This window comes from Vulpes lagopus, chromosome 8, assembly GCF_018345385.1.
Source record: "Vulpes lagopus strain Blue_001 chromosome 8, ASM1834538v1, whole genome shotgun sequence".
Classification (NCBI taxonomy): Eukaryota; Metazoa; Chordata; class Mammalia; order Carnivora; family Canidae; genus Vulpes; species Vulpes lagopus.
In genome coordinates this window covers 33992091-34017250 of record NC_054831.1, presented here as the reverse complement: position 1 = coordinate 34017250, position 25160 = coordinate 33992091, and the positions used below count along the sequence as shown (strand labels likewise).

The following is a 25160-nucleotide window of genomic DNA, read 5'->3' as shown; positions in this document are numbered from 1 at the left end:
CTCCATGCAGGAGCCTGACTGGGACTCAATCCTGGGTCTCCAGGATCAGGCTCTGGGCTGAAGGCAGCACTAAACCGCTGAGCCACCCAGGCTGCCCCAAGATTTAATTTTTAAGTAATCTCTACACCCAACATGGGGCTGGAACTTACAATCCCAAGATCAAGAGCTGCATGCTCTACCCAACTGAGCCAACCAGGTACCCTATGGATATTGTCTTTGTGTGTGTGTGTGTGTGTGTGTGTGTGTGTGGACATTATGGACATTTTTAAAAACATGTCAATTGGGGCAGCTGCGGTGCCACAGGCTTCAGCCTGGGGTGTGATCCTGGAGACCAGGGATAGAGTCCTACATCAGGCTCCCTGCATGGAACCTGCTTCTCCCTCTGCCTGTGTCTCTGCCTCTGTGTGTCTCTCATGAATAAATAAAATCTTAAAAAAAAATAATGTCAATTTCATAGGAAAAAACTACCAGTTGTTCAAATATTAATAAAGTTAAGCTTTTTTTTTTTTTAAATTTAAGTAGGCTCCATGCCCAGCATGGAGCCCAACACGGGGCTTGAACTCCTGACCCTGAGATCATGACCTTTGCTGAGATCAATAGTTGGATGCTTAACTGACTGAACCACTCAGGCATCCCTTAAGCATTTTTTTCATGTTTATTGGTCATTTATTCTTTCCATGACTTGCCTTCTATGTCAACATTTTATTTTTTTTATTTTTTTTTTTTTTTGATTTTTTTTTTATGTCAACATTTTAAAGCTTTTAAAATGTCACCACTTTCTAGGGTGTCTGTCAAAACTTAATGTGTTAATTATTTTGAAGTACCCAATCAGGCAGAAAGGCCAATTATTGTGCTAATTGGAATCTTCTGCTCCTCTATATTTTAGTAGGCCAAATTCATGTTTTTAAATTAGAAGTTTACTTTCTAGGGGTACCTGGCTGGCTCAGTTGGCAGAACATGCAGCTCTTAATCCTGAGATCGTGAGTTCAAGCCCCATGTGGGGTATAGAGATTACTTTAAAAAAAAAAAAGATAAAATCTTTTTAAAAATGGCTTTAAAAAAGGTTACTTTCTAGAGACAGAAAATTAATCTTGAGACTTTTCCTTCATCACTTCTAGTTTAAAATGGTTATTTGAGAAAAATAAAGAGAAGAATCTCCCAACTTCATAGAAGAAACCTTAAAACATTTGTCTTTGACAATCAAAGACTGTGACTGCTACAGGAATCACTTAATGCTACTTGTTTTTCTCAGAAGAGATTGTTTTCTAAGAGGAAGAAGATGGGCAGCCCTGGTGGTTCAGTGGTTTAGTGCCGCCTTCAGTCCTAGGCCTGATCCTGGAAACCTGGGATGGAGTCCCATGTCAGACTCCCTTGGAGCAACCTGCTCCTCCTTCTACCTGTGTCTCTGCCTCTTCCTCTGTGTCTCTCATGAATAAATAAATAAAATCTTTAAAAAAGGAAGAAGAAATCAATGTTATGTGATATCTTCTTGTCTCAATTTCCTTGATGTTTATATCTTTGCAGATTGTTCTTTATTTCTCCATGTGGGGATCTTGTTCCATGTCTTATTTGAACTGAAAGGGTTTTGAATGGGTACTTCTGAGGCATAGATTTATCTTTTTAAGGTTTATTTATTTACTTATTTATTAGAATTAAAATTTATTGGGCAGCCCAGGTGGTTCAGCTGTTTAGCGCCGCCTTCAGCCCAGGGCCTGATCCTGGAGGCCTGGGATCGAGTCCTGCATTGGGCTCCCTGCATGGAGCCTGCTTCTCCCTCTACCTGTGTCTCTGCTTCTGTGTGTGTGTGTGTGTGTGTGTGTGTGTGTGTGTGTGTGTGTCTCATGAATTAATAAAATCTTTAAAAAAAAAAAGAATTAAAATTTATTTATTTGAGAGTAAGAGAATGGAGGGAAGAGCAGAGAGAGAGGGATAAGCAGACTCTGAGCAGAGCATGGAGCTTGATCTCAAGACCTTGAGATCATGACCTGAGCCAAAACCGAGAGTAGAATGTTTCATCGACTGAGCCACCCAGGCACCCCAAGTTTATTTATTTAAAAGATTGTTGTTGTTGTTGTTGTTGTTTAATTTAAGAGCACAAGCAGTGGGGAGGGGCAGAGGGGGAGGGAGAAGCAGGCTCCCACTGAACAGGGAGCCTGACACAGGGCTCTATCCCAGGACATGCATATGCTTAAGCAACTGAGCGACCCAGGTGCCCCAGGTTTATTTATTTTAAGTGATTTCTACACTGGGCTGAAAATCACAACCTGGAGATCAAGAGTCACATGCTCTCCCAACTGAGCCAGCCAGGTGCCCTATATTGAGGCCTAGATTTAGTAAATAGCAGTCATTTGAGTTCTAGTACAGAAAGCAAATGAGGACCTCAACAATTATTGATTTACATGAGGAATTGAGTCCTGAAGATAAAAAGAATTAAAATATAATCTTTTCTAAATATTATTTTAAATAGTCTGATGGACACCCGTTTTTTTAAAAAATATTTTATTTATTTGAAAGAGTGAGAGAGAGAGAGAGAGCACAGGAGCAGGGGCAGAGGGAGAAGCAGATTCCCAGCTGAGCAGGGAGTCCAACATGGGGCTCAATCCCAGGACCCTGAGATCATGACCTGAGCCGAAGGTAGATGCTTAACCAACTGAACCATCCAGGCGCCCCTAGACATCTATTTTCAAGTAATAGTTTCCTTTTATTATATTACTGATTGGTCCATTAACTAACCTGCAGCACTAACAATCACATATCAGTTACAAACTAGACTTTCAAAAAATGTTCCAGAAAAGGGGGGAGGGAAGATTGTTCCCATAGAGCATGTTTTTTCATAGGTAACTTTTTTTTTTAATTCAGTTGCTTTATAAAAATATAAAAGATTCCAAATAAACCTGTCTTTCCCAATTAAGTCTGCAGGCTTTATGAACTAGTAAAATAATGTGAGATACACCAGGTATAGAAATATTAGGAAAGAAACTATCTAGACATAGATAATGCAGTTTATAGATGGATCCATGAATTTAAAAAAAAATCACTTATTTTTATTAAAGAGAAATAACTAGAATCCACCTTCGAGATTTTGAGAAGGTATTAGTACTTAGAATGAGAAATACTTTAAGGCTAGGGAAAGAAAACAAAATTATTGCCCCAAATATGATCGCAAGTTTTTTTCATAATTAAATTTGTTGTCTTTTCCTCCAGGTTTTGAACTTAAAGATTTGCTGAGCTAGAGATGAAAGTTCTATTAGAGTCAGAGGCAGCCCCATGGTGTTTACCTCTTCCAGCAGCATGGAGGTTTCTCTTGAGGCTGTTAATTGTTTTGACAAGTAGGGATTCAGAATTAAAGGCTTTAGAATTCCCTAAATGGGGTTTGGTTGTTCTGCCCTGAACTTGTGGCAAATAATTTTTCCAGCAATCACCTGAATTTTGTGAGATTTTTTTGCTTGTTTCTCTTCTGGGCCATGGAAATTTATATCAAATAGATACCTGTAAACAGATACTTGTTGCAAGTCTTTTTTCTTCACATTAGGTTACATGATCACAGCTGAAACAAAAACAGATTCTAAGATAATAAAAATACATATAGAAATTCTCTTAGGCAAATGTATTTAGTGGTTTGATTGCTTTTACTCTAGAATATATGTACAGAGTATACTGATAACTGACTGATACACTTGCCTACTATCCAGTATTTTAGTCCAGAAAGTACCATAGTTTCTCTGAGTTCCAAATCAAACCAACAAACAGCAGAGGGAGCTGGTGAAGTGCTTTTGCAAGTAAGATCTGTGCTCCCTCCAAGGATCCACGCAATTTCTTGGCAAGACATTTTCATGGAGAGGAAAATAGGAATTCTTTATTAACCCACCTGCAAATTGCAATGTTTTCTTTTAGTTATTTTGTTTTATATCTATAAATTCTGGCAGTCTTTGATAAGAAATGGACTTGAGGGATCCTTGGGTGGCGCAGCGGTTTAGCGCCTGCCTTTGGCCCAGGGCGCGATCCTGGAGACCCGGGATCGAATCCCACGTCGGGCTCCCGGTGCATGGAGCCTGCTTCTCCCTCTGCCTATGTCTCTCTCTCTCTCTCTCTCTCTCTCTCTGTGTGTGTGTGTGTGTGACTACCATAAATAAATAAAAATTTTAAAAAATTAAAAAAAAAAAAAGAAATGAACTTGAGCTCTGTTGGAATAAATAGAATGAAAATCATCGCAGGAGGCAGAGATGGTGTTACACATGATGGGAACAACAGTCATGGGATGGAGGCCCAAATGCAGGTGCTGTGGCTGATCTCTGGGACAGTGGGACCAGTCTGGCTGAGGTAGATCATGACTTCTATAGTTCAAAAACAAGCAAAGCAGCTCTTGCCAAACACCATATTCCTTCACACTAGACTCATCCGAGGATGCTATTCCAAAAAGATGCATTCTCTAATGCAGCAGTCCTCAACGTTTTTGTCTTGGAATGCCTCCACATTCTTAAAAAAGTATTCAAAAGGGATCCCCTGAAAGCTAAGAGACCCTCTCTCCACTGAAAAAATTGCTTACAGAAGCTATCAAGTCAGGTGAGAATTTTTCCCCACGCTCCTTCTGGGTGTCTTGTGAGGATGGCCCCTTATCCCTGTGGCTGCCAAATGCACAAATTTTGCTGGCATCAGGTCCACAGTGAAGAAACTGGGCTTTATCCAGCATATAGAAAACCAGGTTCTGGGCAGCCCAGGTGGCTCAGCGGTTTAGCACTGCCTTCAGCCCAGTGTGTGATCCTGGAGACCCAGGATCGAGTCCCACATCAGGCTCCCTGCATAGAACCTACTTCTGCCTCTGCCTGTGTCTCCATCTCTCTCTCCCTGTGTCTCTCATGAATAAGTAAATAAAATCTTAAAAAAAAAAAAAGAAAAGAAAAGAAAACCAGGTTCAGAACACACTGAAGTGTAGAACCCATTCTCCCAGGAAGAACTGAAAAAGTCAACAAGTGATAAAAAATTAGAAACAAAATGAGAGAAAACAGAAAATATCGGAAAGTTGATAACAATTGTTTTGTGTCTTGTTTAAAAACACTTATCTTTGGGACACCTGGGTGGCTCAGTCAGTTAAGTGTCATGATCCTGGGCTCCTCGGATCAAGCCTCATCAGGCTCCCTGCTCAGTGGGGAGTCTGCTTCTCCGTCTGCCCCTCCCCCTGCTTGTGTTCTCACTCTCTCTCTGACAAATAAATAAAATATTCAAAAAGAAAAAAGATTCTCTTGCTCCCTCTCCCTCAGCCCCTCCCCCACAGCCCCCCCCCAAAAAAAATCCAAAACAACAACAAAAAACCCTTGTCTTTATTATAGGTCCTTCTCAGTGCCTATGTGACCCAGAGGCTTTAAAAGGACCAGAATATTTGGGGATGCTTCGCCAAATATTTAAAGTTGCCTTTAATAAGAACACATTACATTCAGGCTCACAGGGTCCAAGTGCAAGTGTTGGCATCACCTACATCTGGTCAGGAGATGCTCTCTGGGTCACATGGTGTGATGACAATGGCACGCTAGAGGTGGCAGGACACCTAAGGCATCTTCAGATAAAACTGGCTACCACAGCTGCTGCTCAAGGAAGTACTGCTCATTTTCACATGAATCCAAAGATGAGGCAAAAATACCAAGAATCTGAACACAGGCAGCTTAAATTTAGAAACTAAATCCCGGTTTTCTCTATCCACAGGTTTAAATGTTAGGAACAAGAGCAAGGCAATAGGATCGGCAAACCTTAGAGGGACAGTGATAATTCCTACAGATGTCTAACAGGAAGGAAGAGGCCTTCTCTACCTCCTGATTTGTCAAAATCCAGCCCAGTCAACCCTGTCAGGACCACAGCGCATGGTCCCCTTGGGGAGAAGCAGGCATAGGGTCACAATAGAGCTATTATTCCCAGACCACCAAGCCCTGTCCAGAGTCAGCTTCCTCCTTTGCCCAGCTCCCTGCAACATCTAGGGACTGGCCTATGTCACCTCCTCAGAAAAGAAATCATGTCACTATCATCCTCTGCCCACTGGAAAGCAGCTTTGGGTTTGATTTTTCTCAACAACCAGAGGACATTGTGAGGTTTCGCCCCTTTGATGTGATGAACCTTAGTAGGCTTGCTTGAGAGGAACCACCAGGCCAAGACCAAGCCATCACCCTGCCCACCTTTCTTCCAAATCCTCCTCACACACTATAGCTGCCTATGGTCCAGGATCTGGCTTCTAACACCCTGCAGCATCCAGGAATGCCACCTCTCTCAATAGGACCTTTCAGTCTTGCCACAGAGTCTCCCTCAATTTCATCAGCTCCAGGTGGTTTAGAAGTCATTCTGTTTCCAGGTCAGGAAGCTCCTGTTGGGGAATGTCATCAAAAGACATGACGGCCGATTGACCTGTGAGCTGAACCCGGGCCCCCCTCCTCACTCCTCCCCTGTCCTGGGAAAAGGTTCTGCTTGCTTTTCCCACCCTCAGAGGCTGCTCCAAAGACACAGCCTTGAAATGGTGATTTGGTCCTGACAACAACTGCACCATGAACCTGCCAGAGCAGTTAGAGCCTCCTTATAAACCTTTAAGATTTGGCAAGTGGGTATGGGGATCCATGTGTCTTGCCAAGACAAGCCTCATATGTTAAGTTCCCTTTGCTATTATTAAAACTGCCACCTACCAACTCTGGAGTGGCCTCGTCTTTTTTCAGTCTCATCTTCTCTCCCTGGCCTCTACTTATGGGGGCCAGTTTCAGATGACACCAGGAAAGCTCCTGAGAGGCTTATGAGCCAACAGCCTGCTGTCCTTGGGTGGTCTGGCAATAGTAGCATGCACATGAACTGCACAGAAAACCCTACCTCAGGTAGTAACCTTTTAGACTTGAGTCTGCTACCATAGCACAACATGGCTCTGGGAGAGGACCCTACAGCAGGTAGGTTCATTTAAAGCCTTGAGAAACTGTGAGTAACTCATGTCTTCAGGTTGTTGGGTCTTAGAAATTTCTTGGGGAAAACACAGAAGGTTTTCATCACAATTTCAGAAAGTTTCGTTTGTTGGATTTTTTTGTTGTTTTTTTCTTAAAGATTTGTTTATTTATTTATTCATGAGAGAGAGAGAGAGAGAGGCAGAGACACAGGCAGAGGGAGAAGCAGGCTCCATGCAGGAAGCTCGATTTGAGACAGGATCACGCCCTGGGCTGAAGGTGGTGCTAAACTGCTGAACCACCCAAGCTACCCTTTTTTTTAATTTTTAATTAAGTAAACTCTACACCCATCATGGGGCTCAAAGTCTCAACCCCAGGATCAACAGTCATATGCTTTAGGGACTGGAGCCAGCCAGGCGTCCCTGATGGATGCCTTCTAATATTGAGCTCTACAAGTAGGTGGAGTATGGTACCTGGTTATTTGTTAGAAGAGTTAGTTACTTAATAGGAGAGTCACTAAGCTTTTATATATCATAAATGATAAAAGAAACAAAAAAGAAGATAAAGAAAACTAGACTATAAAACTACTGAACGATAGAGTTCAACAGGAAAAAAGCCCTGATTTTACATTCTAAAAGTAAACCGATTCAAAAGAAATTTCAAGATGGTAAGTCACAAGAGGAGGAGGGATACAGCCACTCTCCAGCTACTTCTTGCTGTTACTGTGACTGATAACTTACACATACACCCCAAAACTGTGCCGTATCTTAGTAACAAATATTAACATTTCATAGATACATGTGCAGAAATATACTTTCTATGAAAAAGAGATTTTTTTTTTAAAGATTTTATTTATGTATGATAGACATAGAGAGAGAGGCAGAGAGAGAAGCAGGCTCCATGCCGGGAGCCTGACATGGGACTCGATCCTGGGATTCGATCCCGGGACTCCAGGATCGTGCCCTGGGCCAAAGGCAGGCACTAAACCTCTGAGCCACCCAGGGATCCCCAAAAAGAGATATTTTGAAGAGATGTTTCTCTTTGGTCCATCATTTTATTTCTGGGGAAATATATTAGGTTCCTATAAATTTGACACCATAATATTTATGGTTCTGTATTGCTGTCTTCAAAAGTTTCAGAAATTTAAGTTATAAAATGTCTTATTTAACATTTTCCAGATCAAATATCTTCTATATTAAAGGGAATTTTGGGCTTTACAAATAGATACCTGCTAAAAGAGATTTTGTTCCTCTCTTGATTTTCAAGTAAAATTGCATAATCTCTTTGTGACATAATTCATATTATTCATCTATATTTATTTTATAAGTAATCTCTATGCCCAACATGGGGCTTGAACTTGCACGATGCCATCAAGAGTCACGTGTTCAGGGACGCCTGGGTGGCTCAGCGGTTGAGCACCTGCCTTCCGCCCAGGGCATGATCCTGGAGTCCAGAATCAAGTCCCACATCAGGCTCCCTGTGAGGAGCCTGCTTCTCCCTCTGCCTATGTCTCTGCCTCTCTCTCTCTCTCTCTGTGTGTCTCTCATGAATAAATAAAATCTTAAAAAAAAGAAAAGAGTCACGTGCTCTACCAACTGAGCCAGCCAGGTGCCCCTATATTTCATCTATATTTCTTGAAGGGACATAGTGTTATCCTAATAATATGATACTTAACTGTGAGTATACAACTCACTATTATATTAGTGACCTTTACCAACTAGGTATTCTCTGTTTTTTACCAAGGTCTTTAGATGGATTTAAAATGTCCATCAGAATCACTGGCTCTATGCCCCTTGTAACCTACAGCATTGCATTTGCGAAACGAATAGCTAGGTCTACAACTATAACTATACTGTGGCTGTTCATATAGTGAGGCTGAGTTACATAAGCTGGATGGCACCTAATGTGGAGATGTGCCTACCCAATGGTCTCACAATCAAAGGCGATGGGGATTTGATGATAACTGTTGGCAGCTGGTCCAGAGTGGTCTTTCCCAAGCTTCTCTTCCACTTGGAAACATTTTAGATGTTCAATTCCTGAGAGTTCCTTTATATTTAATGTATTAGACTATACATTCTGTTTTATTTTATTTTATTTTTTTAAGATTTATTTATTTATTTATGAGAGAGAGAGAGAGAGAGAGGCAGAGACACAGGAGGAGGGAGAAGCAGGCTCTATGCTGGGAGCCTAATGTGGGACTTGATCTCCGGACTCCAGGATTGCGCCCTGGGCCAAAGGCAGGTGCTAAACTGCTGAGCCACCCAGGGATCCCCTAAATTCTGTTTTATTTTAATCATTTGAAAGCGTGGCATTCTAATTTTAAAAAATTAAAATTATGTTCCCCTAAATAATCTGAACATTAAACAAATCAAATATTAAACCAAATAAAATGAAAGAGGGGAAAAAAAACTTATCGATGAGTCTGAAGAGCTTTTGTATATGTGGGTTATACTTATTGGTACCTAATCTACTATGTAAAGAAATTAAAATTGAGAAAGTATTATTATTATTTTCTTTAGGGAGAGAGAGAGAGGGAGAGCTGGGGAGGAGGGGCAGAGGGAAAGGGAGAGAAAGAGAGAATGCTAAACTGGGAATGGAACCCAACTCAGGGTTCAGTCTCACCATCCTGTGATTGTGACCTGAGCTGAAATTAAAGAGCGGGAAGCTTAACTGACTGAGCCATTCAGGTGCCCCAAAACTGGGAAATTAAAGAAATACTAATTTATTTAAATAAATAATAGTAAATCAATTACAAGGTCACATTACACATTTTTGTGAAAATTAAATATTTTAAAACAAAAAGTAAGGGCAGCCAGGGTGGCTCAGCAGTTTAGCGCTGCCTTCAGCCCAGGGCCTGATCCTGGAGACCCGGGATTGAGTCCCACCTCAGGCTCCCTGCATGGAACCTGCTTCTCCCTCGGCCTGTGTCTCTGCCTCTCTCTCTCTCTGAATAAATAAATAAATAAATCTTAAAAAAACAAAACAAAACAAAACAAAACAAAGGATCAGAACAGAATGGCTTTGAACTTAACACCAATTCTAGCCTGTTTCTCCCTCTGCCTGTGTCTCTGCCTCTCTCTCTCTCTCTGTGTGTGTCTCTCATGAATAATTTTTAAAAAGAAATAAATAAAACAAAAATATAGTGAGACGAATGACATTATTTTTACATTTCTACAAGTTTCTTTAATGTCTTACTTAATAGAACTAGCCATATGTTTCTCTTCATTCAATGTACAGAGACATCACATATACAGCCTTTGGAAAATCCCACTGTTCACACTGACAGAAAGAGAGTTAAAGAGGCAAAAAATATCTTAGTTTTATTATGAAAATAATTTTTTCGAATTATTTTATTTGTTTAAGCAAAGTCATCAAATTTCATATGAAAAATAGGATGTTTCTATTGATCTTTTAAAAAAGAAATTCAATTGTGGTTTAAAGAAAAACCCTACAGTAACATAAAATTTACCATCTTAATCATTTTTAAGCATTCAGTTCAGTAGTATTAAGTATATTAACAGTGTTGTGCATCAGAATACTAGAACTTTTCAATCTTAAAAAATAAAAACTCTATGCCAACAACCATCAGGCAACTATCACTCTACTTTCTGTTGAGTTTGACTACTTTAGGTACCTCCTACAACTGGAATCATACAGTATTTGTCTTTGTTTTTATTTTTATATTTTTAAAAGATTTATTATTTGTTTGAGAGAGAGAGCATGAGCAGGGGGAGGAGCAGACGGGTAGGGAGAGGGAGAGACTCTCAAGCAAACTTCGAGATGAGCACAGAACCTGACATGGCTTGATCTCACGACCCTGAGATCATGACCTGAGCTAAAACCAAGAGTTGGATGCTTAAAAGAATGTCATCCAGGAGTTCCAGTATTTGTCTTTTTCTTTTTTTAGATTTTATTTATTTATTCATGAGAGACACAGAAAGAGAGAGAGAGAGAGAGGAAGAGACACAGGCAGAGGGAGAAGCAGACTCCATGCAGGGAGCCTGATGTGGGACTCGATCCCGGGACTCCAGGATCACGCCCTGGGCCGAAGGCAGGTGCTAAACACTGAGCCACCCAGGGATCCCCTGTTTGTCTTTTTCTAACTGGCTTATTTTTACCTGGAATAAAGTCTTCGAGGTTCATCCATGTTATAGCATGTATCAGAATTTGTGTCCTTTTATTTTTAAAGATTTATTTGCTTATTTTAGAGAGAGTGCATGAGTGGGGGGAGAGGGGCAGAAGGAGAGGAAGAGGCAAAGTAGACTCCCTACTCATCAGGGAGCCACACAGGGGGCTCAATCTCCAGATCAGAGATCATGACTTGAGACGAAATCAAGAGCAGGATGCTCAACTGACTGAGCCACCCAGGCACCCCAGAATTTGCATCCTTTTAAAGGCTGATTAATATTGTATGTCTGTACTACATTTTGTTTATCTATGCATCCACTTTCTTCTGAGAGTTTTAATTTTAGGTCTTTTTAAGTTTTTTTTTTTTTAAATTTATTTATTCATAGAGACCCAGCTAGAGAGAGAGGCAGAGACTCAGGCAGAGGGAGAAACAGGCACCAAGCAGGGAGCCCGATGTGGGACTCGATCGGGGGTCTCCAGGATCACGCCCTGGGCTGCAGGCTGCGCTAAACCGCTGCGCCATGGGGGCTGCCCAATTTTAGGTCTTTAATCCATTTTAAGTTTATTTTTGTATATGGTGTAAGAAAGAGTCCAACCCAACTCCATTTGTTGAAAACACTGTCCTTTCCCCACTGACTGATCTTAGCACGCGTTAAAAAATCGTCTGAGGTGCCTGGGTGGCTCAGTCAGTTGAGGGTCCCACTCTTGGTTTCAGCTCAGGTCCTTATCTCGGGTTCATGAGATTGAGCCATGCATCGAACTCTGTGCTGGGAATGGAGCCTATTTAGAACTCATTCTCCCTCTGCCCCTCCCCCCCACCAGCTTGCACTCTCTTAAAAAAAAAAAATCATTTGACCATATATATGAAGGCTGATTTCTGGACTCTCTATTGTATTGATCTACATGTCTGTCTTTGTGTTAGCACTACACTGTTTTGATTACTGTAGCTTTGTGATAAGTTTTGGAATCAGAAAGTTTAAGTCCTCAACCTTGATTTTCTTTTTCAAGACTGTTTTGGCAATTTGGGGTCCTTTGCAATTCCATATGATTTTTAGAATGGATTTTTCTATTTCTGCAAAAAAAAAAAGCCATAGTGATTTTGATGGGGATTGCATTAAATATGTATATCACTTTGGGTATTACTCACATTTTAATAATAATAGGTCTTCCAAATCACAAACATGGGATGTCATCTCATTTATCTGTGTCTTCTTTCAGCAATGTTTTATAGTTTTTAGTGTATAAATCTTTCACCTTGGTTTATTCCTAATTACTTTATTCTTTTTGATGTTATTGTAAATGAAGTTGTTTTCTTAATTTCCTTTTCAGATGGTTTATTGTTAGTATGCAGAAATGCAACTGAGTTTTTATTGTTGAAATTTCTATCCTGTAACTTTGCTGAATCTTTAGGATTTTCTATACATAACATCATGACATCTGTGCACAGAGATAATTCTACATCTTCCTCTCCAATCTGGGTGCCTTTTACTTCTTTTTATTGCCAAATTGCGCTGGCTAGAACTTCTAGTACTAAGTTGAACAGCAGTGGTGACAGCTGGCATATAGTTGGATCCTGGAGTTTTTTGTTTATTTGTTGTTGTTTGGATCTTGTTTTTTAAAACACATTCAGCCAATCTGTCTTTTGATTGGGGAGTTTTATTCACTTATCTTTAATTACTGATGGGGAAGGACTTACTATTGCCACCTGAAATAGTTTTGACCTGTAGACCCTCTGAAAGGATCCTAGGGACCTACTGGGTATTGTGGGACCTACTAGGTGTCCCTGGGCCACACTTTGAGAACAGCTGGTATTTCATCACTGTGCTTATGTTGACAAGATGTTTACGACTTGACAAATGGTTTTGCAAAAACATATGATGGTCCTTTGGTAAACACAAAAACAAATAATATGCATGGTTCAATTAATGTGAAAAGGTAAAAAAATGCAAACACTATATTATGGATTGTACAAACATAAGGAATCTAATAGTAGTCCAAAATTACTTTCCCATATTTCATGATTTAACACTGAAAGAAGGACTCAGATAATGTACTAAAATGCAATAAGTCAACTTTTTCACAACGGATATAAATTTCAAGTTACTGAATATCTGAGCACCCAGTTGTGCGCTATCAACTGAGTCTTTTATGGTTTGTTTCCCTTTCTCTTTTTAATTTTTTTCCCTTCCCATATGTTCTTCTGTTTCCTAAATTCCACATATGAGTGAAATCATATCGTATTTGTCTTTCTCCGACTGACTGATTTTGCTTAGCATAATACACTCTAGCTCCATCCAGGTTATTGCAATGGCAAGATTTCCTTCCTTCTGATGGCTGAGTAATATTCCATTATATATACATCTCATCCTCTTTATCCATTCAACACTTGATGGACATTTGGGCTCTTTCCCTAGTTTGGCTATTGTTGATAATGCTATAAACATCAGCGTGCATATACTCCTTTGGATATGTATTTTTGTATCCTTTGGGTAAATACCTAGTAGCGCAATTGCTGGATCATAGGATAGTTCTATTTTTAACTTTTGAAGAACCTCCATACTGTTTTCCAGAGTGGCTGCACCAGCAACAGTGCAAGAGTGTTACCCTTTTCCCGCATCCTCACTAATGCCAATTGTTTCTTGTGTTGTTAATTTTAGCTATTCCGACAGGAGTGAGGTGATATTTCATTGTGGCTTTGATTTACATTTCTCTGATGATGAATGATGTTGAGCATCTTTTCATGTGTCTGTTAGCCATCTGGTGTCTACTTTGGGAAATTGTCTATTTGTGTCTTCTGCCCATTTCTTAACTGATTATTTGTCTTTGGGTATTCAGTTTGATAAGTTCTTTATAGATTCTGGATACTAATACATTGTCATATATGTCATCTGCAAATATCTTCTTCCATTCCATAGGGTGCCTTTTAGTTTTATTGTTTCCTTTGCTGTGCAGAAGCTTTTTATCTTGATGAAGTTCCAATAGTTCATTTTTGCTTTTGTTTCCCTTGCCTCCAGCAACATGTCTAGTAAGAAGTTGCTCCAGCTGAGGTCAAAGAGGTGACTGCCTGTGTTCTCCTCTGGGATTTTAATAGTTTCTTGTTTCACATTTAGGCCTTTCACCCATTTTGGATTTATTTTTGTATACAGTGTAAGAAAGTGGTCCAGTTTCATTTTTCTGCATGTTGCTGCCCAGTTTTCCTGACACCATTTGTTGAAAAGACTTGTCTTTTATCCATTGGATATCCCTTCTTGCTTTTTGGAAGATTAGTTGACCATAGAGTTGTGGGTCCATTTCTGGATTCCATTCCACTTGTCTGTTTTTGTGCAGGTACCATACAGTCTTGATGACTACAGTTTTGTAAGCTTAAAGTCTGGAATCATGATGCCTTCAGCTTTTTCTTTTTCAGGATTGCTTTGGCTATTCAGTATCTTTTGTGGTTCCATACAAAGTTTAGGATTGTTTGTTCTCTGTGAAAAACGCTGGTGGTATTTTGATAGGGATTGCATTAAATGCGGAATTTGCTTTGGGTACTATAGACATTTTAACAATGCTTGTTTTTCCAATCTAGGAGTATGGAATGTTTCCATTTCTTTGTGCCCTCTTCAATTTCTTTCACAGGTGTTTTCAGAGTACAGATCTTTTACCTCTTCAGTTAGGCTTATTCCTAGGTATCTTACGGTTTTTGGTGCAATTGTATATGGGATCGTTGATTTCTTTTTCTGCTGCTTCATTATTGGTGTATAGATATGCAACAGATTCTGTACATTTATTTTATATCCTGCATCTTTGCTGAATTCATGTATAAGTTCTAGCAATTTTTTGGCATAGTCATTCAGGTTTTTTATAGAGTATCATGCAGTCTGCAAACACTGAAGGTTTGACTTCTTCCTTGCTGATCCCAGATGGTCTTTTCTTTCTTTCTTTTTTTCTTTCTTTCTTTCTCTTTTCTTTCTTTCTTCTTTCTTTCTTTTTCTTTCTTCTTCCTTCCTTCCTTCCTCTTTCCTTTCTTTCTTCCTTTCTTCCTTTCTTCTTTCTTTCTTTCTTTTCTTTCTTTCTTTCTTTTTCTTTTTCTTTCTTTTTTTTCTTTCTTTCTTCTCTCTCTCTAATTGCTGAGACTAAGGCTTCCAGTACTATGTTAATCAGTAATGGTGAGAGTAGACATCCCTGCCTTAATCCTGACTGTAGAAAATTTTCCTCATTGAAGATGATATTAGCTGTGGATCTTCCATATATTTCCTTTATGATGCTGAGGTGTGTTCCATCTATACCTATTTTGTTGAGGATTTTTACCAAGAATGGATACTGTGTTTTGTCAAATGCTTCTCTTTTTTTGCATCTATTGAGAGGATCATATGGTTCTTATCCTTTTTTTTTTTATTAATGTAGTATATCACTTTGATTGATTTGCAAATATTGAACCAAAATAAGCTTTCTTAAAAAGGTAAAGTTTCAGGGGCACCTGGGTGGCTCAGTTCGTTGAGCATCTGCCTTCAGCTCAGGTCATGGTCTCAGGGGCCTGGGATTGAGCCCCATATCGGGCTCCCTGCTCAGTGGGGAGCCTGCTTCTCCCTCTCTCTTTGCCGCTCCCCTCTGGTTCTGCTCCCCACCAAATAAAAAATCTTACAAAAAAAAAAAGCTTCAGACTTTCTTGTTTACTTCTTTTTCAGTTTTCTTTGTTATATATTTCAAGTATGATACAGATTTTTTAATACAGTCTTTACAGTATACAAAACTGAAAAAGTTGACATGACAGCTTGAAATGGATCTACTGAAGCTATAATAATTTCAAGTGACTTAGACTTTACCTGGAAGCAGTATCCTAGAGTTGAAAGCATGGAATATTGCACTAGGAAGGCTGGGCTGATATCCCAGTTCTACTACTTGCAAGAAACTAAGTCACTATATGCCTCAATTTCTTTATTTTTATTTTCATTTATTTATGATAGTCACAGAGAGAGAGAGAGAGAGAGAGAGAGAGAGAGAGAGGCAGAGACATAGGCAGAGGGAGAAGCAGGCTCCATGCACCGGGAGCCCGACGTGGGATTCGATCCGGGGTCTCCAGGATCGCGCCCTGGGCCAAAGGCAGGCGCCAAACTGCTGCGCCACCCAGGGATCCCTGCCTCAATTTCTTCATCTGAAATTTGTGAGAATAATAGCATGGTTACTATATCTTAAAAAATCTTAAAAAAAATCTTAAAAAAAAGTTTACTATTTTGCAATATGCAATTTTTTTAAAAGATTTTATTTATTTCTTCATGAGAGACACAGAGAGAGAGAGAGAGAGGCAGAGATACAGGCAGAGGGAGAAGCAGGCTCCATGCAGGGAGCCCGATGTGGGACTCGATCCTGGGACTCCAGGATCAGGAATATGCAAATTTTAAAAAAAATAATCAATATATTGTTCTATGAATCTCAGACACCAACTGTGTGTCCTTTTTTTTAAAAAAAATATATAAAGATTTTTAATTTATTTTTTTTACCAGAGATACACAGAGAGAGGCAGAGACATAGGCAGAGGGAAAAGCAGGCTCCCTGTGGGGAGCCCCACATGGGACCCAATCCTAGGACCCTAGGATCATGATCCAAGCCAAAGGCAGACGCTACCACTGACTCACCCAGGTGCCCCACCAACTGTGTGTCCTATCATTCAATTATTTTTTTTTTAATTTTTAAAGATTTTATTTACTTATTTGAGATAGAGTGAGAGAGTGAAAGAGAGAGCATGAGTGAGCATGAGTGAACAGAGGGAGTGGGAGAGGGAGAAGCAGCATCCCCACTGAGCAGGGAGCCTCATGTGGGGTTTGATCCCAGGACCCTGGAATCATGACCTGAGCCGAAGGCAGATGCTTAACCTTCTGATACTAGGACAAGATCTGGAAGGGTCTCCATCACAGGAGCCTCTGTCCCAGTGGAGTTGGGGTGTGTCACTGCAGGTGGATACATTCACCAACTTGGAAGCTTAGCAAATCTCATTATTAAAAAGTTTTTATAGTGCTCTATATCCAGCATCTCTTCTCCTCCCTGAGGTTGGAGAGTGGGTCCAACACCAAAGTAACCAAAGGTTCCTACCCTTTGCTCTTTCAGATGACCAGTCCCATCATGGAGCCATCTAGGGGCCCCACTCTGTCACCTCATTAGCATAAATTCAGGTGTGATTGGAGGAGGCTTGTTATGATTAATGGAAGACATTCCTGTCACTCAGGAAATCCAAGGGTTTTAGAAGCTCCTTGCCAGGAACAAGGAACAAAGACCAAATGTATTTCTTATTTTACCACAGTTGGAAAAGAGTGAGAGAAAATGAATTAATTAACTGCTGTTATTTTATTTATTTATTTATTTTTTAAATTTTTATTTATTTATTTATTTTTATGATAGCCACAGAGAGAGAGAGAGCGAGGCAGAGACACAGGCAGAGGGAGAAGCAGGCTCCATGCACGGGGAGCCCGATGTGGGATTCGATCCCGGGTCTCCAGAATCGCGCCCTGGGCCAAAGGCAGGCGCCAAACCGCTGCGCCACCCAGGGATCCCTATTTTATTTTTTAAACTCCTATTATTTTAAATAGTCTTATCTCAAAATTTTTAGAAGCCAAGACTATGACTTCAATTGTCCTACAGTATCGGGGATCCCTGGGTGGCGCAGCGGTTTAGCGCCTGCCTTTGGCCCAGGGCGCGATCCTGGAGACCCGGGATCGAATCCCACATCGGGCTGCCCGTGCATGGAGCCTGCTTCTCCCTCTGCCTGTGTCTCTGCCTCGCTCTCTCTCTCTCACTGTGTGCCTATCATAAATAAATAAAAATTAAAAAAAAAATTAAAAAAAAATTGTCCTACAGTATCAACCATTGTGCCAAATAAGTAATCAATTGATAATAGTAATAGTCTGCATTCATTCAATGCTTCATAGGTTTACAAAGTTGTGTTAAATGTATTATCTTCTTTGAATCTCACATACTTGGGATGGTCATCATTTTAGAGATGACCAAACTGAGGTCCTGAGATGTTAAGTTACTTAACCAGTAAACATATCTTAGAAGCAGAAATACAATACAAACTCAGTTTTTCTGATTTGAATTCCAGCCTTTGTCTGAATACTAAAAATACTATACTGTAAGACAGGTGACTGATTCTACGTGGCTTGGTCCTAAATCATTTAATTTCTCTGGGTCTTATCTTCTTTATCTGAGAAATGGGGTCACTAAAGGATTTCCATTTCTAAACTCTTAAGATTCTATTATCTTTAAATTCTCTTCAATTTCAAAATATCATTAGCTGTGATCCACAATAGTTGGCTTTGCCTCTGCAATGGAATGTCAACAACAGTGGAGATAATAACTATATTTTCATTTTAGAAAGGTTCCTAGAAAGCCACTAATTTAGGAAAGACACAACACTTAGTAACACTGGCAAATCCCACTGGTTTCCATTGAAAAGAAAAAGCAAACACCAAACATCTATGTTTCTAAAGAAATGTACTTAATATGTTTTACTAGTTTTGGTGAAGAATAAGTAGGGGTAATTTTGATTCCCATGACATCACATGTGTTAAAGGAGTACTCTAAAATTAGAGGGGACATATTTGTGAAATGTTCTTGATTTCAGGAACATTTCAACCAAACATCTACTTTTTCTTAAACCATTAACATTTCTTTTAGAAATTATTAAAATCTGCACAACTTTCTTCCCTTTTCTATTTCAGGAGATAAAAAGCAGATAAATAGTCTGGAATACTACTTCTTAACCTTCCACAAGAGAGATTATTGGATAAACTGAGAAATAACAAGAGTCAGGCATCCGAGGGGAGGTTAAGCTAGTAGGAAAATTCCACTGTTTTCCAACATTGAGATTCTACAACTTCATTGTTTATCCCACCCTAAAATTCATGGCTCCCAGTTATATGAGATGTTTATGACCCACTTTATAAAGTCTCTAAATTCAAAATATTAATTGAATTAATCATCTCCATGTTTGTTAAAAAGCTTTTTTTTCCTTCTTTTAAGAGTGTTTATATACAAAGTTCTTTGGAACACAAGGCCCAATCTGAAGCATGACAGGCCTCAAACACATAATGTCACAAACTATTCATTTGCCTACATTTTTGCAGGTATATCACTGAATGCAGTAATTACTCTTTGTAGCAGCAACATTTTGTAATCCTTTTTCAGGTTGCTATACTTAGTCAAATATTTATTAAGTGTACTATATTTCATGCAGTATGTTAATCATTTACTTTCACAGAATTCTTAAAATAAAAAAAGGCCATTCACTGCATTTTGGTTAACCTAACCCTTTTGTAATGCAATAAAAGGCACTTCCTTTATTCCTCAAGCAATACAAATCTCGTTAATTCATTTTTCTGAAGTCCAAGTTGTAGAGATATCAAATATAAGAAACTGTGTGTGTCTTTTTTTACAACCTATTTTTCAAAGAAGAAAATAATGTGATTATGCTGCAGCGACATTGACAAAAATTTTTTTTAAAAACACCACCTTCGGGCGCCTGGGTGGCTGAGTTAGTTCAGCATCTGCCCTTTACCTTTGGCTCAGATGATGATCTGAGTCCTTGGTAGAGCTGCATCAGGCTTCCGGCTCAGCGAGAAGCCTGCACCTCCCTCCTCCGCTCCTCCCCGCACTCACGGTCTCTCTCTTTCTCTCAAATAAATAAATAAAATCCTACGAAAAATCTCAAAAGCAAGGTTTACTCATTAACTAGGAAGAATAAATACAGGAAGATTTCAACAGAGGAGAACTTACAAGCACTGAAATTAATTTGACTTTCTGCACAGTCCCAGGAAGCAGACCAGCACCAAAAGGTCGAAGTTAAGGGAAAGTAGTTGTTAGCTCAAAACAAAATAACCCCTTCTCCCAAACAACTTTTCAAATAGTTGAAAAAAGCTGGTTTGAATACTGAAACAGCTGCTCTCAGGACTACTCGCCTGTATGCTGTAAAAGAGACCGAAGCACGGGAGGGAAGGTTGGGTTACTATATAAAGTATCTGTCAACATGAATTCTTACTACAAGTTCTTTCTGAATTCAAGAAGCAGGGTGGTTAAGGTTAGGATTCTTGCTTTTTTTTTTTTTTTTTTTTTTTGCTTTCCAGGACGACACAGCCCTTGAAAAGAGCTCGCAATGATCTGCTGTCCCAACACATTTGGACGAATCACCGCAGGACCTCCCCTTAGAAAAGGAAACTTTCCTGGAATGCTCCCTTTTTACCGCAAGGAGGGAGAGAATGAGGACTCGGAGGACAGGGCGGCGCACTCTCAGGAGAGGGAGCGGGGAGGGCTGTTCCCAGTGAGACCCCACACTGCTCCGAGGTGGAAGGGAAAGGAGGGGCCGAGCTGGAGCAGGTGAAGGGTGGGGAACCGAGCGCCGGCGTCTCAGGGCACGGCTGCCGACCGGCCGGTACGCGTCCGCCGCCGAGGGAGCCAGCAGCCCGCGGGCACGCGGGCTGTAGAAGTCGAGAGGCCGGGCGCCCGCACAGCACGCATGCGCGGGCTCCGCGCCGCCGTCACCGTGCGGGTCAGCCGTCCCGCTCCCGCCCGGCGCCGGACTGCGGGCGCCTCCCGCTCCAGAGAAGCGGCCGGACTCACTCTCTCCCCCTTCCCGCGGTCCAAACCCCGGAGGCCGGGTCAGGCCCGCGGGGGCCACGACGCCGGCGTCAACGGCGGCTGCGACGGCCTCTGGGAGCGCGTGAGGCTCCGGGGTCGCTGCGGCGATTGGCCGGCCGCGGCGCCCGCTCCCATAATGCAGCGCATGGCGCGTCATTGAAGAGAGACCATGATGGCGGCGGCGCTTGGGCCCCCAGAAGTGATCGCTCAGCTGGAGAACGCGGCCAAAGTTCTGATGGTGAGTACACCGCTACCCCCGCACCCCGGCATCTGCGGGCCTCGGGTCGGCCCCGCCGTGCCAGGGCTTCTCGCCCACTGGGCTGGCGACCGGCAAGGGCCTCCGGGGAGCCCTGGAAGTGGAGGAGGTGGCGGTGGCGTGGCGTAGGATTCTCCATCCTACTTTCCTCCTGCCTGCGTTCCCCGCTCTTCCTGGGGCTGTTCTCTTCCCCAGAGGTGTCTGGTACACCGGCCGGGCGACAGAATATGGTGCTGAAGGAGGGCTACCTGTGCCACGGTCTTCACCGTACAACCTGCCCCGCAGACGGGGTCGAGAGCGAGGCGCGGGGAGTGAGGTCCGGGTCACCCCCGGAGGGCTTTGGTCGGGGGCCGTGTACGCCGCTGGGGAGTCGGTGCTGGGAGGGAAGGCATGGGCCACCCCAGATGCTGTTAGCAACTCTTGTTCCCTTCGAGCATGCGGATCCTTAAGCTCTTTCTCTGACCCGCAGCCACCTCTGGGTAACCGCAGCCGCCAGCACGTGGAAGGACCGGCTGGACGGAGGGAGGGGAATCTTTGGGACCAAGGTCATTGGGGCAAAACTTTAGTAAAGTACCAAGCTCCCTGCGGGTCGCACTTTAAGGAGAGCTAAATCTGAGGTGCTCGTTGACTTCGTTCTTAACACTATATAGTGAACAGTTTGATGAATGTTATTTACCCAGGGAGTTTGAGAAGGCTGAGTAAAAGGATTAAAAAAAGTATTCCACACAGGGAGTAGAAGTAAGAATAAACTATATTCAGTTTGTATCTTCTGGCTCAGCTTGGTTTTTGTAAATTTTGATTTCCGCGTTTGTGTGTGTGTGTGTATATACATATATATATATATATATTATTTTTTATTATTTTTTTTAATTAGAGGCTCGGTTGGTTGCTTGAATTGATCCAGCCTTTGTAAGAATCGAGTACAGCTAACTTCGTTACTTTTTTGGACTTTTTTCTTTACCTTTTGGTTCGGTGCTTGGATTATATGTTCGAGCATCACGTTTAAAACTATTTGAACAAAGTCCAGCAGTACTGTAGTTCGACTTAGCAAGTTTTGTTTTCACGCACAACACCAGGTAGCTCATGAAATTTAGCTAACGAAATTGAGAAGTCTAATATAATCAGGGTTACTTGCTTCATTATGAGCAAAGCTAAGTGAATCATTTTGTCACAAAACTGAGTAAAGTTTTCAGACTCTTCCAGTTAAGTCCAGGAAAAACTAGTTAATATTCTCCTTAATACAGGTTCGTGAAATGCCTGACACGGTATTTCCTGAAATATCTAAAAAAATTCTGGGAGCCAGGGACCCTATTTTCATTAGACTCTGGAGGGAGTATGTAACCCCAAAAAACTCTACCTTAGTTCTTGTACTGATAAGGTAAAGTTCGTCTCTTTCCTTTCCAGCCTGAACATTAATTAGCATTTATGTTTACCAGTACTGTCCCTCTTCCCTGGCAAAGCTGGTTTTATGTTCTGTAAGAGAGTAGCTGAGAAGAATAGAAATAGGTACTGTTTATTGAGTGCATACTACACCCAGATACTTGACTAATTCTTGCAACAGCTTTACACGGTTGAGAGAGTGTAAGTGGCTTGGGTTACATAATTACTAAGTTGATTTAGGTTCAGAACCCAGATCTATCTGGCTCTAAAGCTGGTCTCTTTCCACTCTACCTCACCACCTTGTATATGTTGTATAGATATCTATTTACATACTTTTTAATCTTCCCAGAGAATAGTATTGAAAAAAATGTTATTAAAACTAGGAATTTTGTTTTTGGAAGCTTTCACATATTATTCACAAATGTATGCCGCAAATGTGTAAGTAATAATTACTGTATTTCTCAGTATGAAAGTTGTATTCCAATTTATTATTAGTAATAGCAGCTCACATTTAAAGTGCTTACTATGTTGAAGGCACTATGCCAGGTGCTTTACGTATGTTATTTAATTCTTACTATGAGGTGATTATTATTACTTTCATTTTCATTTTATAGACTAAAGGGCTGAAACATGTAAATGCTAAGTAATTTACCCAAATTTGCAAGGAAAGTGGTAGAGTGGGGGGACTCCAATTCAGGTCTGTGTGTTACCAGTTTGTGGCTCTTAACCTAAAGGATAGTGGAACTAGAAAGTAAATTAATTCATTTGGGAATAGTTAAGATTGTTAAATCTTCAATTATTAAGCAATAGGATATTTTTTAAGAGGTTGAATGATTTTGGCATTTATCCATTTGTGGGTCAGATGGATATCCATCTGAGGAAATATCATTCATAGGAAGTTGTTAAATATTTTAGTTAATATGTTTTGAGATTCAAAGTAATTAAAGATGTCTTTCATAGTCATTTTGCTTAGTTATCCATTTTGGTGTGCATATAATTCTTTAATGAAATTTGGCGTAGAGTTTTAGCGTGTAGAAAAATTGCAGGACATCTTTTAGTACAGAGGTCTTAGAGAGTCCACAATGATCTCAGAAGGAAATTGTAAGCAATTTTTTTTTGTTGCAACATGCATTTTTGGTAATAGGGTTTATAGCTTTTATCAGCTTTTCTAAGAAAGTAGAGACCCTGAAAAATAAGAACCTAGTCTAAGCATTCTCCCTTCCATTCTACAGATGGGGAAACTGAGGTTCAAAGAGGTAGAAGTGACTTGCCGAAGGTAGGTCACAGATCAAATTAGTGATAAGCGTGATCCAGAACCTAGATCACCAGACTCCTATTTTGGAACTTTAAAAAATTTTTTACTCAGCCATGTTGCTTCTCAAAGTCAACATAGTATAATACCATAAATGTTATATTTTATTGTTGATAGGAAATTTTGAAATGTGTTTTGGGATATTGCAATTGCTTCATTGTAAACATCTATATTCAGGCCTACTTAGGTTATTGGCATAAGCTGCCAAATAGTGTATTAGACCTTTAGAATGAAAGAGATATTTATTGATTTAATAGATCTCAAAGAGTGATTCCACCCCCACCCCCCGGCCCCCCACCTCAGGTAGTAACGGAGTATTTTCTGTAGATGCTTGCAAATACTGCTTTAATCTTCTGATTCAAGACAATAAGTTACTTGCTAGAAAACAAATTTGAAGGTGAACAAACTAGAATGAGGATGGACTCTTGTAGGTTAGCAGCTGTGCAAGTAAGGTTACCTATTCTGAAAGCATTGTGCAGATGGAAAATTATTTAAATAGGTCCTGAATATTTCTTCTGCAAAAAAGATGCCAGTTACTGGCTTTTGCTTAAGATACCTAAAACCGTAAGTTTTTGAGAATTTATTAAAGGTATACTAGAGTAAGTAAAGTCTTCCACACTTCTGTGCTAACATTCTTAATCAGTGAGAGTCTTTTCTCTGAGTGTATGAATTTAGCAGGTTACATTACAGACCTGAAAATTGGTGTTGTAGATACATTTTCTGTTCTTTAAAATTATAGCAGTAATATTGGAACATATTATTTTAAGATACAGCAGCAGCACACAAAGACACAGAATAAAAAGTGAATCTCCATCTTTTTTCCCCCACTCTCAGTCCCCCTCCCTAAGCAATCTGTATTGTTTGAATATACCTTTTTTCCTGTGCTTTTATAATATACATTATATAGTTTTTCTTTTTTCTTTTTGCATGAATGAGAACACTGTAAATATCCTTAATTTGCAAAAATTAAAAAAATCTTAAAAATCTTGCAAATACCTTTCTGAACAGTAAGAAATTCAAGCTGTGTATAGGGGGAAAGTAAAAGTTCCCTAAGCTCCCATTCCCTTTTCATTTTTTAAAAAATTTTTTATTTATTTATTCATGAGAGACACACAGAGAGAGAGAGACACAGACACAGGCAGAGGAAGAAGCAGGGCCCATGCAGGGAGCCTGATGTGGGACTCGATCCTGGGTCTCCAGGATCGTACCCTGGGCTGAAAGAGGTGCCAAACCGCTGAGCCACCCGGGCTGCTTGATCCCATTCCCTCTTCAAATGTGACTGTTTCTTGAGTACACATTTTAAAAATCTCTAGGTGGGGTCCCTGGGTGGCACAGTTGGTTAAGCATCCCACTCTTGATTTCAGCTCAGGTCGTGATCTCAGGATTGTGAGATTGAGCCCTGAGTTGGCCTCCATGCTCAGTACGGAGTCCGCTTGAGATTCTCTTTCCCTCTCCCTCTGCCCTGTGTGTGTGCATGTGCGCTCTCTCTCACTCTCTCACTCGGTCTGTCTCAAATAATCTTTTTTTTTTTTTTAAAAGATTTTATTTATTTATTCATGAGAGACACAGAGAGAGA

General features: G+C 40.6%; 1 protein-coding gene across 2 annotated transcripts in view; it reads left to right on the top strand.

The window, feature by feature from the left end:
• Window positions 1–20296: 20296 nt before the first annotated feature.
• Window positions 20297–25160, top strand: part of XPO4 (exportin 4) — a 119806-nt gene continuing 114942 nt past the window's right edge. The window contains exons 1-2 of one of the 2 annotated variants that reach the window (XM_041768317.1): window positions 20297–20874; window positions 23505–23548. Coding sequence is in view for 1 of the 2 variants with exons in the window: in XM_041768316.1 (XP_041624250.1) it covers window positions 20806–20874 (69 nt within the window). In the remaining variant the exon portion in view is untranslated. The remainder of the gene's footprint in view (window positions 20875–23504; window positions 23549–25160) is intronic. The other variant, XM_041768316.1, reaches the window with a different exon arrangement.